Source organism: Salvelinus sp. IW2-2015, linkage group LG36, assembly GCF_002910315.2.
Source record: "Salvelinus sp. IW2-2015 linkage group LG36, ASM291031v2, whole genome shotgun sequence".
NCBI lineage: Eukaryota > Metazoa > Chordata > Actinopteri > Salmoniformes > Salmonidae > Salvelinus > Salvelinus sp. IW2-2015.
The window spans coordinates 31693427-31718989 of NC_036875.1; the positions used below are offsets into that span (position 1 = coordinate 31693427).

Consider the following 25563-nt stretch of genomic DNA (forward strand, 5'->3'; position numbering starts at 1 on the left):
AGAGAGAGAGGGGTGGAAGGATCTATGAACCGTAGAGAAAGAGACAATAGATATTGGCTGGATTTACCGTGTATGAGCTGGACTGTTTTGGACTTACCTGTTGGCGTTTGGACCTGGACATACCGAGAACCCGATTCGTGTACCGAACCCTGCTATCCTTGACCTTGCCTACGACCTGGGTGGACCAGGACGGAGAGACAAACACACAGGTACTGTCCTGTTCGAAAGAACTCTCATTCTGGGGTAATTTGGTGACAGTTTCCCACTTAATTTGTGACAAATGCTCATAACCTTGAAGAGGTTTGCCACAATATATTGATTGGTAATAGAGGTCACAGAAAAAATATTAAGCTTACATATTCCAGGTCTCTCATTCATTGTAGTTTCTACTGTTAACTTAGTGAGCAGGGATAAATACATGGCAATTCAATAGTGACCAAATAGACACGGCAAACCGTATGTGCTTGGCATGAAAGGGTAGGGTTGCATCAGAGTACTAGTACAACCATAATCTCGCCCCACCAGGCTCAATTGCTATGGCTTATAGAGCGTGTTGACACTGTGCAACAGTGGGACTTGAAAGGGGTGCGGCTTAAAATCTAGGTGAGAGATGGAGCAAGCCTGCTACAGCTGTATTAGATGGGACTTTGAAAAATTGCGAAAATCGACACTTTAAATAAATGTTCGATCACATTGACCATATACTTTTTTGGGAAGCCCGATTGATCCTGTTTAAATCTGGGCATATAAAGTTTGTGTGAAAACTATTTCTAAGTTTTCAGATTTTTTCCAAACCCACTTCCTTGTTTAAATCGCTTGTGGTACTCAAGCTTTGAAGTCCAAAATGCAGGGTGGTGGGGGGGGGTTCTAAGGTTGCGCTGGATGGTGATGAACTGAGAGATCACCCAATTAAAATCAGCGGTTGTTTTGTCCGCTCTTGTCACAACCTCCAATCAAGTCTCTTTCTGAGGCGCTTTGAAACCAGACGGTTCGACAGAGACAGCCGGCTGGTGGACAAGATTAGTACAAACATAAACAACATGCTTGTCCTAGTAGGGAAAACACACATATTTCTGTCCTTGCTTTGCACAAAGATATCTAACATATTCACTGAACCATTAGTGAAGATCTTGGATGAAACATTACCACCTGAATTATATCCTAGAACTCCAACTCAATGGAACATACAGTATACTCTACAATCTGCTGTGGAGTGAGTGCTTAATTGATCTTAATGGTGAACAGGTCGTCAATTCTGGAGACACGGACTGAATCCGATGCTTTCTATGAGCCATAAACCATACATACAGAATACTTAAGGCACTATCTGAGTCAGCCCGATTGCTAATTAATTGTTCGCAATAAAAGGCGTCTGACATCTTGGTTTGCCGGAAATCGTTGGAGAGGCCAGGGAGTAATTAATGGGGGACGTGGAGCTTCATTATGGAAATATGGATGATTAACATCTTCACCCTTCTTCAATGACAGGGTACGCAGTAGAACTTTGTGGAGAGGAAGGAGGAGAGGAGGATAGAGAAGAGGGTAGAGGAAAGGGAGAGGAGAGGGAAGGAGAGGAGTGTAAATGAAGAGGGTATACGGAAAGGGAGAGGGTGGACAGTCTGATTCTGATAACATTGTTTAGTCGATTAACCAGAGTCCTGAATCCAATCAACTATGAACAGTGAGTTAACAAGCTAGGGCTGACCCTAATTAGTCGACTGGTCGATTGTTTGGTCGATAGGGTGTTGGCCGACCAAGATTTTTTGTAGTCGAGAAGTGGCAAATATATATATATATATTATGGCACACAAGACACCTGTCTTATTTGCGCCCATCTCAGTGAACTAATCCATTGTGGAGGCCGAGATTAATCCATTGCAGAGGCTGCTGGGATGGCACAGTCCAAGAAGAAGGGGAGTGTGGCTGCACAATGCATGTCTCTCTCCAGAATGCGCACTCTCCCACCAATTTGTGCACATTCATTGCTTCGTAACTTCATTGTGTGAATTGTTTGCGTTTGATTGTTAGTGTCTATCAATTCCCCATTACATATATCACCAGTAGTACACTTACCGTTAATCCCTATACTTAATAATGTTTGGTAACACTAATTTCTGTTCATGCATTTAATATATTATTATTCCAGTCTTTTACCGTTCTCATTGTCGGAGTGGACGCGCTGTTTGAAGAGCGCACAACCTATGCAACACTTGTGAGAAACAAGTTTTGGTTTATTTATTCCATTTACGAGTTTTGTCAATTTAGTCAATGTCTTTTGTTTAGAGCACTCCTGGCAATGTTGAGTAAGGATGAGCACCTGATTAAGCATTGAAGTAGGCCTATAGGCTACCTGGCCTGTGCGCAAATGGACGCATATAAATGTGCCCATTTGGGTATCTGATAGTTTTTCTGATTGGCTTAATGCACCACCACTAATGAGCTGTTGAGATTCTCAAAGTAATGTTTTCTTCACCTCAAACAGCAAGCAATCAAAGTCTGTTTTTACATCCATTGAGAATGACAAAAGTTTCTCAATGTATTAAACCATTTTTTATCCAGCTCTCCCCCCTTCGACAGCCACTCAGCGTGAAAGAGAAAAATATAATGCTCTGATCCAGTGTAAACGTCATAAAATAGGGCCTATCTGATTACTTCTTATCGCTTGCACAAATAGCCTACAGCTGTGTCTGTCCCAAGCACATTGACTCGGGAAACTCTGAGGGCCCAGAATATTTTAGACAATGTTGCAAGTTTGCTAGCATGAGCTTCGGGCCCAAGTTAATAGTTGATACAATGTTTCAAGTTCATTGCAGACAGGCCATATGTAGCCAATGTGACTTTTAAGATATTTTTATCAGGATATTTTCTACCTACAGGCTGCAATGTTTTTATTTGTTGGCTTTATAGACTATTTTTTACATAGTTGGCAATGGAAATAGAAGTTACTCTTTAGGTTTGTATCATTTTCATTTGGATTTGGATAGAATTTTGATTAACCCCATGACAATGATTTTAAATGAAACTGTTCCACGACAATGTGCAAACCATAACTGGCACACAAATCGGTAGAAATGGTAAGATAAATTGGCATTCCACATGAGAAAGGTTGCAGACTCCACATGTAGCCTATTACAGGTAACTTCAGGAGTGTAACGGTAGAATCTGCGAAATCCAGTAGGAGTGGAGGAGGATGCTCGGGACAGGTTACGTTTTTTCTTCTTCTGGTTATCTTGATCTCTGTCTCCCTCTTGAGTCATTTGTGTCTGATTTGATCTAACAGTGCCCTTAAAGCATCAGACAAGCTCAATGCATATATAGTTGATTTTATTCAAACACATAGGGTGTATCTTTATATGAAAAAATACACGTTTTAAAATGTAAACCAATCGATTGGTCGAAAGAAGAGACGACTTTCGGTCAACCAAGATTTTCTTTACTCGAGGACAACCCTATAACAAGCTAAGCTAAAGTAAAGGCAATGGATGTTTCAGCGCTAAATAAATCACTCCAACTCTGCACGTGAACAGGCTAGGCATGGATTGAGGTCTACCAATTACACAAAGAGGTGCAAAGAAGGATATCAAACACATACACCAACTTGACATTTGCCAGCCACATAGCCTTTTCTCTTTATATGTCAGTGCTTCTTTTCAAAATGATAATTGCTCCTCTTGGTCAAAGCCAAAATAACAAAAAAGTATATTTCCAGTCATCCCATCTGTCTCTGTCAATTTTGCCAACAGTAGAACATGAGGATATGGATCAGTGGACTCCTGCTGTTCTCCCAGAGTGTGAGTGGTGATGCTGTTCTTCCAGAGTGTGAGGGGTGAGTGAGTGACATGAGCTCAGAGGAGACTTCAGAAAGGGGCAAAAGATGCTAACAGTGCAGAACAGAGGCTTTCCCTGCTCATCTGCCTCCACTCAGCTTATCTAGCAAAGATTGACAGGGAGAACAGACGCAACGGCTCTGCTGGCTCTCCTCCTGCCATCTAGAATGACTGACTGACTAGCAGGCTATAAAAGGTCCATGTGTTATGTGTTTCACATTCTATATGTATTCATTAAATTCAAGCCAAATAGAGATATTTTGAATTTATCTTTGTTAGATGTCAATTTCACAAGCCCCCATGTGTCCTATAAACTTCCTTAATCCCTAAATACTTAAGCTTATTTTATGCAGACGCTGTTCCTTGCAATACTGATACCCATTGCTAGCTAATCCTATTGCGAATGCTGCAAATGCTGCTTTGCTGCCCAGAGTGGTGAATATACTGTATCACTCTCTCAGGCCACATATTTCTGTTTTGGTCAAAATGTGGTGAAAATGAGAGCTGGGTAACTTTCTGCATCAATAGTAAGACCTAAAAAACTCCCTCATCTTAAGCGTCTTATTTGATAGTTAAACTGTTCGCATTTAGGGAAAGAAAAATAGAGGTGGCCATTACAATGCTCTACAGATGTAGGATCTTAATTTGAGCCAGTTTGCTACAGCAGGAAAATAATCATGCAGCAACAGGACATGTGAATTATTACGTGGATTGTAATTCATGGACATTTTTGTAGGGATTGATATTTGTTTTTATAAGGGAACATCAAGTCCGACATTTCTAAGTGGATATTACAAACTTCAGAAGCATTTTAAACCTCAAATACACTAAAAGTTTGAAATGTTCTGCATTGCAGGAAAGTTATTTTGCAACAGGGTGATCAAATTAAGATCCTACATCTGTATACTTGATGTAGTATGCATTGAAGCCACACATCCTAGGACCCAGCCACTATATTCTCCACAAATAGCTTTTCACAAATGGCTGCTAAGAGGCAGGAGAGGCTGGCTGCAGACCCTCATTTCACATCGTAGGTTATTTCATTGACTTAGCACCCAGCATTACAACGGGATCAAGGTTTAGAGGAAAATAAATGAATGGATGTACTAGAAAGTAAAATATAGTAAAATAATAAAACATGAACGATTTATTCTGTCAGGCATAAATGTACACTGCTCAAAAAAATAAAGGGAACACTTAAACAACACAATGTAACTCCAAGTCAATCACACTTCTGTGAAATCAAACTGTCCACTTGCACATTTGTGGCCTGCTGGAGGTCATTTTGCAGGGCTCTGGCAGTGCTCCTCCTTGCACAAAGGCGGAGGTAGCGGTCCTGCTGCTGGGTTGTCGCCCTCCTACGGCCTCCTCCACGTCTCCTGATGTACTGGCCTGTCTCCTGGTAGCGCCTCCCTCTGGACACTACGCTGCAGACACAGCAAAACCTTCTTGCCACAGCTCGCATTGATGTACCATCCTGGATGAGCTGCACTACCTGAGCCACTTGTGTGGGTTGTAGACTCCATCTCATGCTACACTAGAGTGAAAGCACCGCCAGCATTTAAAAGTGACCAAAACATCAGCCAGGAAGCATAGAACTGAGAAGTGGTCTGTGGTCACACCTGCAGAACACTCCTTTATTGGGGTGTCTTGCTAATTGCCTATAATTTCCACATTTTTTTTATTCCATTTGCACAACAGCATGTGAAATGTATTGTCAATCAGTGTTGCTTCCTAAGTGACAGTTTGATTTCACAGAAGTGTGATTGACTTGGAGTTACATTGTGTTGTTTAAGTGTTCCCTTTATTTTTTTGAGCAGTGTATATATGCAGGCACTTATAAATAAACAAACTCAAAATCATCAAAACATAAAAAGTAAAGCAGTACTAACTTTTGGCTATGATTGATCGTCCTGTCCAGTCGTCATTAATCATCTGGATATTCCCAAAATGAATGTCGCTGAAGAAGATGCGATTGGTCCCTCCTGCGGTTTTCTGGCGGTAATCAAAGGTCAGTGCTATGATGTTTTTGAAGTAGGTGGGCCTCTCGAAGGGCTGGACGGGCGAGTTGAGGTCGCTCTCGTCTGAGAGGTGGACGCTCTTCAGTATGGTCCTCTCAGAGTAAAGCAGATAGCCTTCATATCGCTCGCAGGCAAAGCCGTCCTCAGCCAGGTGGCCATGGGCACAGGAACAGGTCCTACGCCCACTGCCCAGGTGGAAGCAGAGCTGCTGACAGCCCCCATTGCTCCTGGCACATGGGTTGGTACCTGGGTTGGCAGACACAAACACTGTGTTCAAGGCATATTCTAACTAAGATTACTTTACCCTCATTAATTTAATGGTTATGAAGTTAATTGTTTAGTGTAGTGCCAGAACTAGAAGTTCTGGTGTGATATAACATCACTTTTCTATTGTACATGCACTGCCTATAGCTACGGTTTATCTTTCCCTTGTACTAGATGGCTCCCAGTTGATTTTGAACAATGCATTTAACAATGCTACTGATGATGGGTGAGAATCAATAAGGAACATTAAGTTGAAACCTCAACCTTTCTCCCGCCCTCTATTAAATACTGTCACATCCTTCAGGTTGACCCCCAGACCACTCCTCATGGTCACTGCCTCGCTGCCGTCACTCTTGAAGCCTCGTCGGATGGAACCATTGGAGTGAGCTCTGAGGACAGAACGAGAGAGACATTTTGAAAAGTCATCAATGACACACATTTTTTATTTTTATTTGTTTCATAAAAGTACTTTTATTTTTGGCTCTCGGACAAGATGCCCCCCATTGCTATCCAACTCGATGGATTCTCCATTCACAGGGCGAACAGGACAGTGGAGTCAGGGAAATCGAGGGGGGGAAGGGTTTGCCTCTACATCAACACTAATTGGTGTCCTAACTCCAGCGCGTTGGAAGTGTCGACCAACTGTTCACCCGTCTTAGAATACCTGAAGGTCAAATGCCGACCCTTCTACCTCCCGAGGGAGTTTTCAGCAGTTATCGTGACTGTTGTATACATTCCACATCAGGACAAGAAAAATAACAAGCTGGCACTTAACAAACTTAACAAGGATATAAACAAGCAAGAAAACTAACATCCAGAGGCTGCCTTTCTGGTTGCCGGCGATTTTAATTCTGGGTCACTAAGACACGTGGTGCCCAACTTCCATCAACCCGTCTCTAATGCCTCTAGGGGTGATAAAGTCTACCCACAAGCAAGCATACAAGGCCCTCCCTCTGCAAATCATATCATGACTCCGCACTCCTGCTTCCTGTTTACAAGCAGAAACTCAAACAAGAAGTAGCTGTGACTCGCTCCATTGAGAAATGGTCACCAGAATCAGAAATTATGATATAGGACTGCTTTGCTAGCGCTGATTGGAATGTGTTTTGAGACTACGCCGCTAACACTGACAAACTAACCACCTCTGTCACCAGCTTTATTAGAAAATATATCGTCGACGTTGTCCCCACGGTGAGGATTCGCTGGTTCCCCCAATTAAAAGCCCTGAATTAACACAGAGGTTGGAACTAAACTAAAGGACAGGGCTACCACACACAGAGCTATCGTAGACAACCCTGAGGCTACGGCCGAGGACAGGAATAAGTGCAAGAAGTCCCGCTATGACCTCCGCACAGTCATCAAACGAGCAAAAGGACAATATAGGAATAAGGTGTAATCATACTACACAGGATCCGACGCATGTGGCAGGGGCTACAGTCCATGACGGATTGCAAAGAAAGACCCAACCGTGATCTTCCCACCGATGCCTCTCTACCAGACGAACTCAATGCATTTTATCCACGCTTTGACAACAACAACATCGTGCCGGGTGTGAGAGCCGTCACCGAACCCAGAGGATTGGGTGATCTTGATCTCCAAGGCCGATGTGAGAAAGGTCTTTAATCAGGTCAACACCCGAAAGGCCACAGGGGACCTGACAGTATTCCAGGGCGTGTTCTCAGAGCATGCGCAGAACAGCTGGCAGGCATATTCACAGTCATTTCCAACCTCTCCTTGTCCCAGTCTGTAAGGTGACCACCATCATTCCTGTGCCCATTGTGGCTTCATGCCACAATGACTACCGCCCTGTAGTGCTCACTTCTGTAATCATGAAGTGCTTTGAGAGGCTGGTTATGGCAAACATTAATTCCACCATTCCAGACACCCGAGACCAACTCCAATTTGCATACCGCCTCAATAAATCCATAGAGGACGCAATCTCAATTGCTCTCCACACTGCTGTCAACCACCTCTCCCTCAACGTCAGGGGGGCGAGCACGAGAGCTTCAAGTTCCTCCGTGTCCAAATCATAAAGCCTTGACAGCACCTCTCCCCCTCAGGAGGTTGAAACAAATTCTCAAAAAGTTCTACAGCTTCACCATTGAGAGCATGGATGCATCGCTGCCTGGTATGGCAATAGCACCGCCCTCGATCGCATGCCGCTACAGAGGGTGGTGCGGACACCCCAGTATATCACTGGGGGCGAGCTCCCTGCCATCCAGAACATCTTCATCAGGCGGTGTGGTAGGAAGGCTTGAGTTAACCTTGTATCTTTATTTACCTTTTATTTTTGCACTGTCTCTATGCACACACACACACACACACACACACACACACACACACACACACACACACACACACACACACACACACACACACACACACACACAATATGCATTCATTTATACTGACTCGACACACACACTCATACACCTAATATCACATCTAACTTTAAGCACCAGCTGTCAGAGCAGCTCACAGATCACTGCACCTGTACATAGCCCATCTGTAAATAGCCCATCCAACTACCTCATCCCCATACTGTTATTTATTTTGCTCCTTTGCACCCCAGTATCTCTACTTGCATACTCATCTTCTGCATATCTATCACTCCAGTGTTTAATTGTTATATTGTAATTATTTTGCCACTATGGCCTATTTATTGCCTTACCTCCCTTATTTGCACACACTGTATATATACTTTTTTCTATTTTATTATTGACTGTATGTTTGTTTATTCCATGTGTAACTCTGTGTTGTTGTTTGTGTTGCACTGCTTTGCTTTATCTTGGTGTCACGACTTCTGCCGAAGTCGATGCCTCTCCTTGTTCGGGCGGTGTTCGGCGGTCGACGTCGCCGGTCTTCTCGCCATTGCCGATCCATTTTCCATGTATGCGCACGTTAGGCTGGTTGGGCTGGGTTATGTTCAACCCGTATTTGTATTTGTGTTCGTTTGTGCCGTGTGCTTTTGGTTCGCCAAATAAAAGGCTCCAGTTTGCTAACAAATATCTGCTCTCCTGCACCTGACTTCCTACAGCCCTTCACGCATACATTGACAGTTGGCCAGGTCGCAGTTGTAAATGAGATCTTGTTCTCAACTGTCCTACCTGGTTAAATAAAGATGATTTTTTTTATTTTTAAATATGCACATTAATTTATACTGACTCGACACACATGCACACCCACTCACATACAAGCTGCTGCTACTCTGTTAATTGTATATCCTTTTACCTACTCACCTTACCCCTATACATATCTACCTCCATCACTCCAGTATTCCTGCACATTGTAAATAGTATTGGAACTGACCATGTATATAGTATGCTTACTTACTTATTGTGTTCTTCTTATCTCTCGTTTTTTTCTACTATTACATTGTTTTTGATTATTGCATTATTGCATTGTTGGGTTTTGTTTTTGATTATTGCATTGTTGGGTTTTGAGTTTGCAAGAAAGTAATTTCACTGTACTTGTGCGTGTGACATTAAAACGTTACACTTTTCTAAATGACAGAAAATAGAAAAGCTGGCATAATTTATTTTAACAATGGCACTTTATCATAAAGAAAATAACCAAGCAAGCATGAAATACCTCAAGATAACTGGTTTGACAAAAGGTAAAGGGACTTGCCCTTGATAATGACATTGAGATATGCTAGTACATTTACATAAAGAGATGGTGCACCTAATCATGTAAAAATACTCCCCTGAGGATCTTCCCACTGAGACCCCTGAGATTAAGGGTTAGAGGATCGGACTTTGCAGCCCACTCTGTGTGCATTTAAGGAAATAATAAATTACCTGTCAGACCAGTAGATGTAAGCTCCGAACACGGCCACGGAGAAGAGGTCTACGTTGGCCACTGACAGTACAATCTCCCTGCTCTCACCCGTCTCAAGGTTGATCCTCTCTATCTTGTCAGTGCGGGCGTCACACCAGTATAATCTATTTTCCTGCAAAGTTATGGGGTAAATTGGGTACATTTTATCCAAACAAAGGAAGATGAGGATAGGATGCTGTTATAAAACTGCTTTAGGATGGGGTGGATGGATAAGAGCAAATAGGACATAGATGGACCATGTGGAAGCCCTGTACTGTACCTCATAGTCTATGGAGATCCCGTTGGGCCAGGCGATGCCAGTGTTGACCAGGGTGACCTGATCAGACCCATCTAGACGGGCTCTCCCTATGCAGGGGCTCTGTCCCCACTCTGTCCAGAACAGATACCTACCAGAGGGAGGGAGGGGAGGGAGGGGGAGAGAGAGGGAGGGAGGGGGAGAGAGAGGGAGGGGGAGAGAGAGAGAGATTGTAAATACAACCCATATTTATGTTTATTTATTTTCCCTTTTGTACTTTAACTATTTGCACATCGTTACAACACTGTACATAGCCATAATATGACATTTGTCTCTATTAATTTGAAACTTTTGTGAGTGTAATATTTACTGTACATTTTTTATTGTTAATTTCACTTTTGTTTATTATCTATTTTGCTTGCTTTGGCAATGTAAACATGTTTCCCATGCCAATAAGGCACTTTGAATTTCATTCAATTGAGAGAGAGAGAGAGAGAGAGAGAGAGAGAGAGAGAGGGGCATAGTGGTCAACAGCAATATTATTGACATCTAACTGCTTGGACAACATTAACAGATCTGAAAGGATACACAACATGTCTGATCTAATGTGACAAGGAGGTTATCAGAGGTTATGCAACTGAAATCATATAGTGTTACAATGTAGTTCACCTCAAAGCCTACTTCTATTGGGTCTAGAGAGGATACTGTGGTGTTACAGCCCTCTGTTTTCAGAAAATGGTTGAAATGTGAGCCTGTCACGAGCCTCCAGCTGTTCTTTCACGCAGTGTCAACAGTCGATCTCGGACCTTTAGTAGCAAACTGAAACGAATCATACTGTGACTGCACACAACACCTACAACTGCTAAACAACTTCACATAGGTCAGGCATGACAACAAACATCACTGCAGGAGCTAGGAGCACATCGAAGCGTGTTTCTACTGGTCTGAGCATGTTTCTACTGGTCTGAGCTGGGGGGGGATTTCCTCCAAGGATTTATTTGTATTATTTATAAATAAATACAGTACCAGTCAAAAGTTTGGACACACCTACTCATTCAAGATTTTTTATATGTAGAATAATAGTGAAGACATCAAAACTATTAAATAACACATATGGAATCATGTGGTAACCAAAAAAGTGTTAAACAATCAAAACATATTTAATATTAGAAATTCTTCAAAGTAGCCACCCTTTGCCTTGATGACAGCTTTGCACACTCTTGGCATTCTCTCAACCAGCTTCACAAGGTTTTGTATTTGTATTTATTATGGATCCCCATTAGCTGCTTGCAAAGTAGCAGTTACTCTTCCTGGGGTAAAATAACATTTAGCAGTTTATACAATTTTAAAAACATAAAAATACATCCACAGATTCCACAACACACTGTGTGCCCTCAGGCCCCTACTCCACCACTACCACATATCTACAGCACAATTTCCATGTGTACGTGTGTGTGTGTGTGTGTGTAATCCATGTGTCTGTGCCTATGTTTTTGTTGCTTCACAGTCCCTGCTGTTCCATAAGGTGTATTTTTTATTTGTTTTTGAATGAAATCAAATTTTACTGCTTGGTTCAGTTACTTGATGTGGAATAGAGTTCCGCGTAGTCATGGCTCTATGTAGCACTGTGCGCCTCCCATAGTCTGTTCTGGACTTGGGGCCTGTGAAGAGACCTCTTGAGGCATGTCTTGTGGGGTATGCATGGGTGTCCGAGCTGTGCGCCAGTAGTTCAAACAGACAGCTCGATGCATTCAACATGTCAATACCTCTCGTAAATACAAGTAGTATTGAAGTCAATCTCTCTTCTACTTTTAGCCAGGAGAGATTGACATGCATATTACTAATATTAGTGCTCTGTGTACATCCAAGAGCCAGCCGTGCTGCCCTGTTCTGAGCCAGTTGCAATTTTCCTAAGTCCCTTTTTGTGGCACCTGACCACACGACTGAACAGTAGTCCAGGTGCGACAAAACTAGGGCCTGCAGGACCTGTCTTGTTGATAGTGCAGTTAAGAAGGTAGAGCAGCGCTTTATTATGGACATACTTCTCCCCATCTTAGCTACTGTTGTATCAATATGTTTTGACCATGACAGTTTACAATCCAGGGTTACTCCAAGCAGTTTAGTCACCTCAACTTGCTCAATTTTCAGATTATTTATTACAATATTTAGTTGACGTTTAGGGTTTAGTGAATGATTTGTCCCAAATACAATGCTTTTAGTTTCAGAAATATTTAAGACTAACTTATTCCTTTCCACCCACTCGTTAAGTGTTGCAGTCATTTATTTCACTGTTGAGTCATCCGCATAGATAGACACACTGGCTTTACTCAAAATGTAGGGGCTATTTGACCCAGAAGGAGAGTGTTGGAGTGATGCATCAGATGATCTGGTCTCCACAATCACCCGACCTCAACCCAATTGAGATGGTTTGGGATGAGTTGGACTGCAGATTGAAGGAAAAGCAGCCAAGTGCTCAGCATATGTGGGAACTCCTTTAAGACTGTTGGAAAAGCATTCCTCATGAAGCTGGTTGAGAGAATGCCAAGAGTGTTCAAAGCTATCATCAAGGCAAAGGGTGGCTACTTTGAAGAATCTTTTTGGTTACTACATGATTCCATATGTGTTATTTCATTTCATAGTTTCGATGTCTTCACTATTATTTTACAATGGAGAAAATAGTAAAATAAAGAAAAAACCTTGAATGAGTAGGTATGTCCAAACTTTTCACTGGTAATGTATATACGTACAAAGTACGTATAAGCTGTTTCAGACACACCAGTTGCTGACAGGTGTATAAAATCGAGCACACAGCCATGCAATCTCCATAGACAAACATTGGCAGTAGAATGGCATTACTGAAGAGCTCAGTGACTTTCAACGTGGCACAGTCCTAAGATGCCACCTTTCCAGCAAGTCAGTTTGTCAAATGTATGCCCTGCTAGAGCTGCCCTGGTCAACTGTAAGTGATGTTATTGTGAAGTGGAAACTTCTAGTAGTAACAACGGCTCAGCCGCAAAGTGGTAGGCCATGCAAGCTCACAGAACAGGACCGCCGAGTGCTGAAGTGCTTAGCACGTAAAAATCATCTGTCCACAGTTACAACACTGACCAGCTGTTCCGAAAACTTAACTTTACAGCATACAATGACATTCTAGACGATTTTGCACTTCCAACCATCACTTGCCTTCCCGCCTTTGAGACAACAACTCCCATTGTTACGACGGAGACATAAGCATCTCGTCATTATATACAGATTTCTGCTTTCCATAAAGCCTACCAGCCATACAAACAGCCTTACCTCCCACTCCCAGGCGTCCGCAAGGTCTTAAAGACAGCAGTATAATAGCACTAAACTACATTAGCCTTTTAATCGGGATTGGAATGATTTTAGTAGCCTATTTTAAATTGTTGGTGTTGATCTAGGGTATGCATACCCAATTGACGCCCCTGGCGCACGTACAAACACGCATTCAAGCACGTACGCACACAGACACACAGGCAAACAAACAGACATACCCTTTCTGTGGATGAACAGCGATGGCTCTAGGTTGGTCAAGTCCCTCTGAGATGACTACACAACGGTAGGTACCACTAAGACGGGCAACCTCTATGAGGTTGAAACCATGGTCTGTCCAGTAAAGATTACCTGTGGGAGGAAGACAAATATACTGTTATTAGAGTACAAAGAACATTGTTACTCTTACTCATCAGAAACTAAGGAGATAATCACAACACAAACGTGTAACTTTTATGCACAGACTTGTGCTTGCATCATTTATCCCAATGGCTATCTTTCAATTTGATTTGAATATTTTTTATGTATACCTTTATTTATACAGGTTAGTCTCATGAGATAAAATCTTGGGGGGGGGGGGGGTATATCCACATAGTAAGAACCCATTTTTTACATTTTACAGAAGACAATACTGACCAGCAATCCAGTCCACTGCGATGCCCTCTACCCTGCTGATGCCCGTAGTAATGATGTCCTCCCTCCAGGTCTGATCCCTCTTGGCTCTGGAGATTGTGTTCAGGCCCATGTCTGTCCAGTACACTGTGTCATTACCTGTGGATAGGCAGGAAACAAAGTAAGGAAAAAGAATTGCACACTCGTAATATTCTATATACATTTCTGTGTAGACTGCAAACTTGGTATTCTTGGTATTCTTTAGTAGTCTTGGTATTCCTAGAGTGTGGAACTGATCCTTTTGTACTACTGTGGAAAAGGTAGGTACATTACATAGCCTCCTTCTTAACATACCAGTTTTTTATGGAACATTCTTTAACTCTTCATGGAGCAATCTTTTATTATTATGATGATATAAAGTATGATAGTTGTTACCGTATCCGTACATCCATTCAGACCTAATTTCCAGTGGTTGGAAAAGTGCCCAATTGTCATACTTGAGTAAAAGTAAAGCAACCTTAACAGGAAATAACTCAAGTGAAAGTGAAAGACACCCAGTAAAATACTACTCTTAAAATATAAGGTTTAAAATGTACTTAAGTATCAAAAGAAAAATGTAATTTCTAAAATATACAGTTGTAGTCGGAAGTTTACATACACATTAGCCAAATACATTTGAACTCAGTTGTTCACAATTCCTGACATTTAATACTAGTAAAAATGTCCTGTCTTAGGTCAGTTAGGATCACCGCTTTATTTTAAGAATGTGAAATGTCAGAATAATAGTAGAGAAAATTATTTATTTCAGCTTTTATTTCTTTCATCACCTTCCCAGTGGGTAAGAAGTTTACATACACTAAATAAGTATTTGGTAGCATTGCCTTTAAATTGTTTAACTTGGGTCAAACGTTTCGGGTAGCCTTCCACAAGCTTCCCACAATAAGTTGGGTGAATTTTGGCCCATTCCTCCTGACAGAGCTGGTGTAACTGAGTCAGGTCTGTAGGCCACTTTGCTCGCACACGCTTTTTCAGTTCTGCCCACAAATTTTCTATGGGATTGAGGTCAGGGCTTTGTGATGGCCACTCCAATACCTTGACTTTGTTGTCCTTAAGCCATTTTGCAACAACTTTGGTAGTATGCTTGGGGTCATTGTCCATTTGGAAGACCCATTTGCGACCATGCTTTAACTTCCTGACTTATGTCTTGAGATGTTGCTTCAATATATCCACATAATTTTCATTCTCATGATGCCATCTATTTTGTGAAGTGCACCAGTCCCTCGTGCAGCAAAGCACCTCCACAACATGATGCTGCCACCCCCATGCTTCACGGTTGGGATGGTGTTCTTCGGCTTGCAAGCATCCCCCTTTTTCCTCCAAACATAACAATGGTCATTATGGCCAAACAGTTCTATTTTTGTTTCATCAGACCAGAGGACATTCCTCCAAAAAGTACGATCTTTGTCCCCATGTGCAGTTGCAAACTGTAGTCTGACAGAACGCATCTCCTTCCTGAGCTGTATGATGGCTGCGTGGTCCCATGGTGTTTATACTTGCGTACTATTATTTGTACAGATGAACATGGTACCTTCAGGCATTTGGAAATTGCTCCCAAGGATGAACCAGACTTGTGGAGGTCTACAATTTTTTTCCTGCGGTCTTGGCTGATTTCTTTTTATTTTCCCATGTTGTCAAGCAAAGAGGCACTGAGTTTGAAGGTAGACCTTGAAGTACATCCACATGTACACCTCCAATTGACTCAAATGATGTCAATTAGCCTATCAGAAGCTTCTAAAGCCTTGACATAATTTTCTGGAATTTTCCAAGCTGTTTAAAGGCACAGTCAACTTCTGACCCACTGGAATTATGATACAGCGAATTATAAGTGAAATAATCTATCTGTAAACAATTGTTGGAAAAATGACCTGTGTCAGGCACAAAGTAGATGTCCTAACCGACTTGCCAAAACTATGATTTGTTATTAACAAGAAATTTGTGGAGTGGTTGAAATACAAGTTTTAATGACTCTAACCTAATTGTATGTAAACTTCTGACTTCAATTGTACTTAAGTATCAAATGTAAAAGTAAAAGTATGAATCATTTCAAATTCCTTATAATAAGCAAACCAGAAGGCGCGATTTAAAAAAAAAAATTTTTTTACAGAGCCAGGGGCACACTTAAAAACTCAGACATAAGTGAGTCTGCCAGATCAGAGACAGTAATCTAAATCAAATACAATATTATTGGGCACATACACATGGTTAGCAGATGTTATTGCGAGTGTTGAGAAATGCTTGTGCTTGTAGTTCCAACAGTGCAGTAATATCTAACAAGTAATCTAACAATTCCACAACAACAACCTAATACATACAAATCTAAGTAAAAGGATGGAATACGAATAAGTACATACAAATATATGTATGAGCAATGACTGAGCGGCATAGGCAAGATGCAATAGATGGTATAAAATTCAGTATATACATACGGGATGAGTAATGCAAGATATATGATCATCATTATTAAAGTGGCATTAATAAAGTGACTAGTGATCCAATGTTTTAAAGTCTGTATGTAGGCAGTTATTGATGGCTGTCTAACAGTCTGATCGCCTTGAGATAGAAGCTATTTTTCAGTCTCTCAGTCCCAGCTTTGATGCACCTGTACTGACCTCGCCTTCTGGATGGTAGTAGGGTGAACAGGCAGTGGCGCGGGTGGTTGTTGTCCTTGATTAAAGTTTTGGCCTTCCTGTGACATCGGGTGCTGTAGGTGTCCTGGAGGGCGGGTAGTGATGTGTTGTGCAGACCGCACCGCCCTCTGGAGAGCCTTGCGGTTGTGGGCAGTGCAGTTGCTGTACCAGCCGGTGATACAGCCCGACAGGATGCTCTCAATTGTGCATCTGTTAAAGTTTGTGAGGGTTTTAGGTGACAAGTCAAATTTCTTCAGCCTCCTGAGGTTGAAGAGGCGCTGTTGCGTCTTCTTCACCACACTGTCTGTGTGGGTGGACCATTTGAGTTTGTCTGTGAATTGTACGCCGAGGAACTTTCCACCTTCTCCGCTGCTGTCCCGTTGATGTTGATAGGGGGGGGTGCTCCCTCTGCTGTTTCCTGAAGTCCACAATCATCTCCTTTGTTTTGTTGGTGTTGAGTGAGAGGTTGTTTTCCTGGCACCACACTATGGGTCACCTCACCTCCTCTCTATAGGCTGTCTCGTCCTTGTTAGTGATCAAGTCTACTGCTGTTGTGTCGTCTACAAACTTCAAGTTGGAGGAGTGCATGGCCACGCAGTCATGGGTGAACAGGGAATACAGGAAGGGGGTTGAGCATGCACCCTTGTGGGGTCCCAGTGTTGAAGATCAGCGAAGTGATTGTCTGTAGACAATCAAGTGATTGTTTGTTGACCCTGCCACATACGTCTAGTGTCTGAGCCTTTGAATTGCGACTCCACTTTGTCCCTATACTGATTTTTCGCTTGTTTGAATGCCTTGCGGAGGAAATAACTGCACTGTTTGTATTTTCTCCATATTCCCAGTCATCTTTCCATGGTTAAATGCGGTGGATCTCGCTTTCAGTTTTGCACGAATGCCGCCATCTATACACAGTTTCTGGTTAGGGTTGTTTTTAAAAGTCACAGTGGGTTCAACATCTCATTTGCACTTCCTTATTAACTCACTCACCGAATCAGCGTATAAATCTATATTATTCTCTGAGGCTACACGAAACATGTCCCAGTTCGTGTGATCAAAATAATGGAATCCGATTGGTCAGACCAGCGTTGAATGGTACTTGTCACGGCTACATCCTGTTTGAGTTCCTGCCTATAGGAGGGGAGAACAAAATGGAGTCGTGGTCAGATTTGCCAAACGGAGGGCGGGGGAGGGCCTTGTATGCATCGCAAAAGTTATAGTAGCAGTGATCCAGTGTTTTGCCAGCCCGGGTACTACAATAAATATTTTGATAGAATTTAGGTAGCCTTGTTCTCAAATTTGCTTAGTTAAAATCCCCAGCTACAATAAATGCAGACTCCGGATACATGGTTTAAAGTTTGCATAGCTTCCAATGGAGTTCCTTGAGGGCTGTTGTGGTGTCAGCTTGAGGGGGGATGTACTTGGCTGTGACAATAACCAACAATAATTATCTTGGGAGATAATGCGGACGGCATTTGATTGTGAGGAATTCTAGGTCAGGTGAACAAAAGGACTTGAGTTCCTGGATGTTGTTACAATTACACCATGAGCCGTTATAAATGAAACATACACCCCCCGCCCTTCTTCTTCCCGGAGAGATGTTAATTCCTGTCGGCGCAACGCACAAAGAATCCTGGTGGCTGTACCGACAGCATGTCCCAAGAGAGCCATGTTTCCATGAAACAGAGTATGTTACAATCCCGGATGTCTCTCTGGAAAGCAAACCTTGCCTTAATTACATCTACCTTGTTATCTAGAGACTGGACATTAGCGAGTAATATACTCGGAAGCGGTGGGTGGTGTGTGCGCCTCCGAAGTCTGACCAGAAGGCCACTCCGTCTACCTCTTCTGCGGCGTTGTTGTTTTGGGTCAGCCTCTGGAATCAGTTCGAATGCCTTGGGTGGTTTGAACAAAGGATCTGCTTTGGGAAAGTCGTATTCCTGGTCGTAGTACTGGTAAGTTGACGTCGCACTGATATCCAATAGTTCTTCCTGGCTGTATGTAATAACACTTAAGATTTTCTGGGCTAACAATGTGAGAAATAATACAAAAAAAACAAAATACTGCATAGTTTCCTAAGGACTAGAGCGAGGCAACCCTCTCTGTCAGCACCATCTTGAAGTAAGGATAATTTCTTAAGTTTGTGAATTGGACCATTTTCCTGCCCTGCTAAGCATTCAAAATGTGATGAGTACTTTTGGGTGTCAGGGAAAATGTATTGAGTAAAAAGTACATTATTATTTTTTTAAATGTAGTGGACTAAAACTAAAAGTTGTCAAAAATATAAATAGTAAAGTAAAGTACAGATACCCCAAAAAACTATTAAAGTGGAACTGACAGCACACTTTGATATGGTCATTTTCACGTTTTCATAAATTCATAGAATGTTTGGGAATGATGTAGAGTAAGGCATTTGGGAAAATTCTAGAGCAATAGAGTGGGAAAGCAGCCGTGCGTTTGGACAACAGACGCTGCAGTAAATAAAATATAATAAACACAGACCTTAGTCTACACAGACCTGTGCGCCATAGCCAATCAGAGCTACAGTAGGCCTTTATGCAAATAAGCCATTTGCCACACGGGCTTGCCATCATTCACTTTGAACTGGAGTGTGTGTTTACAGGCAGTAGCAACAGCACGACTTTAGATCATTAGAAAGCATTCGCCACAAGCCACAAAATACACCCGAATGGATCTCTGCAAATATGTAAATACCACGGGGAGTCCACTTACATTTGGGCACTTTACAGTCCTATTGGTCACACAACCATGTGAGGTAGGCTCTCTCTCCCTCAGTCATGCATATCAACAACTATTGCTAGCCAGAGCGAGATGAGCTAACACCTAATGAGGGAACTTTAGATAAACCCTCTCAAACTTTTTCAGCTAGATGGCTGTCAAAATTTCACTGACAAACAATGGGGAATAGTAGCCTGCTCATCCTTCTCCATCTTGCCTGCCAATGCATGCTTGACCCAACTGAATTTTTTCTTTATTTTACCTTTATTTAACTAGGCAAGTCAGTTAAGAACAAATTCTTATTTTCAATGAGAGCTTAGGAACAGTGGGTTAACTGCCTTGTTCAGGGGTGGAACAACAGATTTTTACCTTGTCAGCTCAGGGATTCGATATTGCAACCTTTCGGTTACTAGTCCAACGCTCTAACCACTAGGCTACCTGCCGCCCCAATTGCCTACCAGCCCATTTGATCGACGGCAAATACATTTGATTGACAACTAAGGGTGCGTACTTGTCTGTTCGTAAATTCAGAGTGTTTCACTCTCCTAGCATTGAGCGCACACTGCACTATTGACACTGGGTGCATTTATAAATTCACTCTGGCTATTTACTCTGATTTCAGAGCACTCTTGTCTGAGTGTGCAAGAGCACATAATTACAGGAATTTAGGAATATGACCGGTGTCAGTAAACGTCGCCCAAAAAAACATAATTAAGTTGTTGCCGGCAGCACAGTTACCATCTCAATGCTCTAGATAACGCGAGCACAGCCTAACAAGCTCTGCTAGGGTGAGTAAAATGATCAGAGTGAGGTGTTCTCTCATTTATGTCTGCAAGTAGCTAGCAAGTGGCAACAATTTCATTACATTTACTGACACCTGTCATATTCAGCAGGTGTTGCATGTTTGTAAATTCATCCGTTATTCTGTGCTCTGGCACACTCAGACGAGGGTGCTCTGAAGTCGGAGTAGATAGCCAGAGAGAATTTACGAATGCAAGAGATATGCTAAGTGGATAACAGTCATTCAAGTTCAGTTTAGCTAGCTAGCTAGCAAAGAAATTCACTTTTATTGGTAACTAACCAAATAACACCTGGATCTCTAGCTGTAGCCACTGAAAAATTATATGAGGGGAAGAAGTTTGTCTCTCACCCACTCCTCCAATGACATGACATCCTCCCAGCAGCTAAATAGCTAGCCACATAAATAGATACGCTAGCCTATTAGCCACATTATGATTGACTTGTGATCATTGCCCTTGCTAGTTTGATTGTATTGACATTCCCAGCCTTAGTTATGTTCGTCCGTTTTTGTCCAAAACTTTAAGTCATTGAAACGGAAACAGTGCATTCCGAATTCGTGTAGGCAGGAAACAATGTACCAGGCCAGTTGTGATTTACAACCTGATAGCAATATTATTTGGACTGGTGAATTATATGAATCATGCATTAAACTGCATCCATCTATTCTGCCAACAATGCCTTAATGTACATCATGTGATATTTTGTCAAATATAACATATTTTTAAAACCTCTAACGAAGTTGGTTTTGTAGCATAAACTGGGAATTTTATCTTTTTGACTGTTACACTGCATAACCAAAAGTATGTGGAAACCTGCTCGTCAAACATGTGTGGCACACCACTTCACAGCTGAGCCGTTGTTGCTCCAAGACGTTTCCACTTCACAATACAGCACACAGTTGACCGGGGCAGCTCTAGCAGTGCAGAAATTTGACAAACTAACTTGTTGACGGAGCCAAGTTGAAAATCACTGAGATCTTCAGTAAGGCCATTCTACTACCAATGTTTGTCTATGGAGATTGCATGGCTGTGTAGTCGATTTTATACACCTGTAAGCAACAGGTTTGGCTGAAATAGCCAAATCCAATAATTTGAAGTGGTGTCTGCATACTTTTGTATATAGAGTGTATTATGATTGCCTGTTTGTTGCATATTTGCAAAGTAGTTAAAACGCTGTCAGTTCCACTTTAAGTAGTACTTTAAAGTATTTTAACTTAAGTACTTTACACGACTGCTTATTTCTTTGTTGACATGCAATACCGGGAAATGAAAAGGCTATTGTATACCAGGTTTTATTGGAAAATAAATTGCATATGCAAAGCATAGTATCTAAATGGCTAACTCTATTTCATATCTGACAGGATGAAATTGCCATTCGTTTCCAAGTCCAGCCTTAAAGCCTTAAGTACATTTCGGTATTTGCCTGTCTGTACAGTGGGCCCAGGTTGTCGGGAGGATAGGCAGAATCATATGTTGATTTGCCCCTTCCTATTTACACAGAATTCACACTCTGTTAACACATATCTTACATGTGACATGTTCCAGCTGGAAGGCTTTCATATTTTTTTTGCACCAATGATCTACCTCAATGACATGAAAATAGTATGTGTGAGCTATCCACTGCTGCTGCTGGCTGACTCTGAGTTTAGCTAGACGTTTGCATGTTCTCCTGTATAACAGCAACAAAGGGGAGGGAAACCAAGACCCTATACATACCCACCCAGCATGCTAGCTGCTAATTTTAGCTCTGGGTTTAATCTTTTATCTTTTTTTGTTGCTTTAGACTAGTTTCCTAATTTCCTATTCTTCTCTTTGGGTAGTGTGTGTGGTAAGTCCTGCCTTGCAACTTTACAGTATGTTGTGCCATACCTTCATCCTAATCTATCAAATGTGGTCTGATGACAACTCTCCTCTCCACCCTTATCTCCAATTCATGGGATATATTTGTAAACAAAGGATTTCTGTAACACTTACTGTGTGTGTGTGTGTGTGTGTGTGTGTGTGTGTGTGTGTGTGTGTGTGTGTGTGTGGTGTGTGTGTGTGTGTGTGTGTGTGTGTGTGTGTGTGTGTGTGTGTGTGTGTGTGTGTGGTGTGTGTGTGTGTGTGTGTGTGTGTGTGTGTGTGTGTGTGTGTGTGTGGTGTGTGTGTGTGTGTGTGTGTGTGTGTTAGATAAACCTTATCTTTCCCGGTGTGCCTATATGGTTGTTTGTTATCATTTGGCCTCGTGGCTCAACTAGCCCTTAGTTTATTCATAGCATTCGTAACTGAAATTAATCCACCATATTTAGAACATGAATTACGCAAGACAAAACCCCTTTTTATAACAAATGCCAGCATAGGCCATTGGGTTTATGTATTATAATGTCCATGTTACCTTCATTTGATACAATATCTGGGGAATTGCTTTATGACAGGCCTGGTTCAGGGCATGTGGAGAAATGGTTGGTGTTTCTCATGCTGCGTCTCTAGTAACGTGGACGTATTACTCTTTCTTCTCTGCAGAACTCAACAGCACCACTAACCATTATTCAACAGGGTTAGAGAGCATACTACAATACAGCTCTTTCTCTCCTTCTTTCTGTCTCTTTCTTTCTCTCTCTCTCTCTCTCTCTTTCTCCCTCTCTCTTGACATTTTTCTCTTGAATACAAACTGCCAATTGGAGTATGTTTCATGTATGCTGTGGAAGACATCATCAAATCAATGAACTGTAGGTTTAACTGTTGACTGAGGAGATGAGTGCAGTAAATGACTGTGTCCTGCTAGTCCTGGTCCCCACTCTTAATTATTATGATTTATAAGCCAAAACAGATCTTTGATCAACCTTCCTCCTCTGAGATGCCCATCACTGGCCCTGGTGGTATCTACCTGCATGGAAGTCCACCCCCACAGCGAACAGGGTCCCAGTGATGGGCATCAGAGCCTCCATGTTGTCATTGGGGTCCAAGGCAATCCCTCTGATCCCCTCATGGATGGAGTACATCAGAAATGACTCAATGCCTACAGGGTAAAACAGGGATTACTTAACTGTTAGTCTCTTGTGACAGACTGTTAACATAAATGTTAACGGCACTCACACAAGATTTGGTTCTGAATTTCAAGATTAACATACTGTAAGTTAAGTTAATATGTAGAGAGTACATTTACCCCAGTGAAATGTAGTATGTTTTAAATTATTACAGAGGTTTCTATAGTGCTACTTAGCAACAGTCAATTTGCGAATCAGACTTGTTGTCTTACCCTCACAGGACATGCGGTCGGTGCGCAGGTTGTAGCCCACAGTACAGGAGCAGCTACGGGTGTTCTCTGATGTGGGGAAGCAGAGCTGGGAGCAACCTCCATTGTTCACCTGACACGGGTTCCTTCCTGGAAAGGACATGGTGAATAGTATATTAGTAAGGAGACAGGATACCATTATGTTAGCTTCATGGACATCTTTACTAAGATATGATCTGATATGTTATGCAGAGCGCTATAGGTACTGTAGTACATCGTGGCGTCACATTTATGAATGTCAGCAGATGGGATTGAAAAGTGAAAAGTGCATAATTAAATGTGTGTGCCTGTGTGTGTGTGTGTGTGTGTGTGCGTGTGCGGGTTCCTCACCTCTCTGTCCCTCCCTGTCATAGACCTTCATGTACACCACTCCGCTGGTCTTATTCCTCAGGACCACAGGAGTCCGTCCGTCTCTCTTGTTCACAGTCCCCAGTTGGGCTGAATCATCATCTGCCCACCACAATTTGTTACCTGAAACAAGGAAATGTCCTTAAAAACCACATTATCTACCAACTTTAACTGTCTGAAGAGTTTTTTTGTTATGTACCTTTATTTATCCAAAAAGTCCCATTGAGGTCAACTTGACTTCTTTTGCAAGGGAGACCTGGTCATATACAGTTGAAGTCGGAAGTTTACATACACTTAGGTTGGAGTCATTACATTTTTTTTTTAACCACTCCACAAATGTCTTGTTAACAAACTATAGTTTTGGCAAGTCGGTTAGAACTTCTACTTTAGGCATGAAACAAGTCATTTTTCCAACAATTGTTTACAGACAGATTATTTCACTTATAATTCACTGTATCACAAGTCCATTGGGTCAGAAGTTTACATACACTAAGTTGACTGTGCCTTTAAACAGCTGGGAAAATTCCAGAAAATTATGTCATGGCTTTAGAAGCTTCTGAAAGGCTAATTGACATCAATTGTACCTGTGGATGTACTTCAAGGCCTACCTTCAAACTCAGTGCCTCTTTGCTTGACATCATGGGAAAAGACCGCAGAAAAACAATTGTAGACCTCCACAAGTCTGGTTCATCCTTGGGAGCAATTTCCAAATGCCTGAAGGTACCACGTTCATCTGTACAAACAATAGTACGCAAGTATAAACACCATGGGACCAAGGTAGCCGTCATACCGCTCAGGAAGGAGACGCGTTCTGTCTCCTAGAGATAAACGTACTTTGGTGTGAAAAGTTCAAATCAATCCCGGAACAACAGCAAAGGACCTTGTGAAGATGCTGGAGAAAAAAGGTACAAAAGTATCTCTATCCACAGTAAAACGAGTCCTATATCGACATAACCTGTAAGGCCGTTCAGCAAGGAAGAAGCCACTGCTCCAAAACCGCAATAAAAAAGCCAGACTACAGTTTACAACTGCACATGGGGAGAAAGATCATACTTTTTGGAGAAATGTCCTCTGGTCTGATGAAACAAAAATAGAACCGTTTGGCAATAATGACCATCGTTATGTTTGGTGGAAAAAGGGGGATGCTTGCAAACCGAAGAACACCATCCGTGAAGCACGGGGGTGGCAGCATCATGTTGTGGGGGTGCTTTGTTGCAGAAGGGACTGGTGCACTTCACAAAATAGATGGCATCACGAGGAAGGAAAATTATGTGGATATATTGAAGCAACATCTCAAGACATAAGTCAGGAAGTTAAAGCTCGGTCGCAAATGGGTCTTCCAAATGGACAATGACTGTCACGCCCTGACCATAGTTTGCTTTGTATGTTTCTATGTTTTGTTTTGTCAGGGTGTGATCTGAGTGGGCATTCTATGTTGTATGTCTAGTTTGTCTATGTCTATGTGTTAGTTGCTTGTGTCTGCACTTATTATATATAGCTTCACGTTCGTTTTATTGTTTTGTAAGTTTATTCAGTGTTCTTCGTTCCTAAAAGTAACGCTGTATTCATATCACGCTGCGCATTGGTCCTCCGATCCTTCTTACTACTCCTCCTCAGATGAGGAG

At 42.0% G+C, this 25563-nt stretch overlaps 1 protein-coding gene across 1 annotated transcript in view; it reads right to left on the reverse strand.

Annotated features, from left to right (window-relative positions):
* Positions 1-25563, reverse strand: part of LOC111959498 (low-density lipoprotein receptor-related protein 1B-like) — a 223045-nt gene that overhangs the window by 142637 nt on the left and 54845 nt on the right. The window contains exons 12-20 of the mRNA XM_070437634.1: positions 23921-24061; positions 23555-23680; positions 23183-23314; positions 14118-14252; positions 13703-13832; positions 10212-10338; positions 9913-10025; positions 6377-6501; positions 5720-6094 (exon numbers count right to left, since the gene is read on the reverse strand). Of these exons, the coding sequence (XP_070293735.1) occupies positions 5720-6094; positions 6377-6501; positions 9913-10025; positions 10212-10338; positions 13703-13832; positions 14118-14252; positions 23183-23314; positions 23555-23680; positions 23921-24061 (1404 nt within the window). The remainder of the gene's footprint in view (positions 1-5719; positions 6095-6376; positions 6502-9912; positions 10026-10211; positions 10339-13702; positions 13833-14117; positions 14253-23182; positions 23315-23554; positions 23681-23920; positions 24062-25563) is intronic.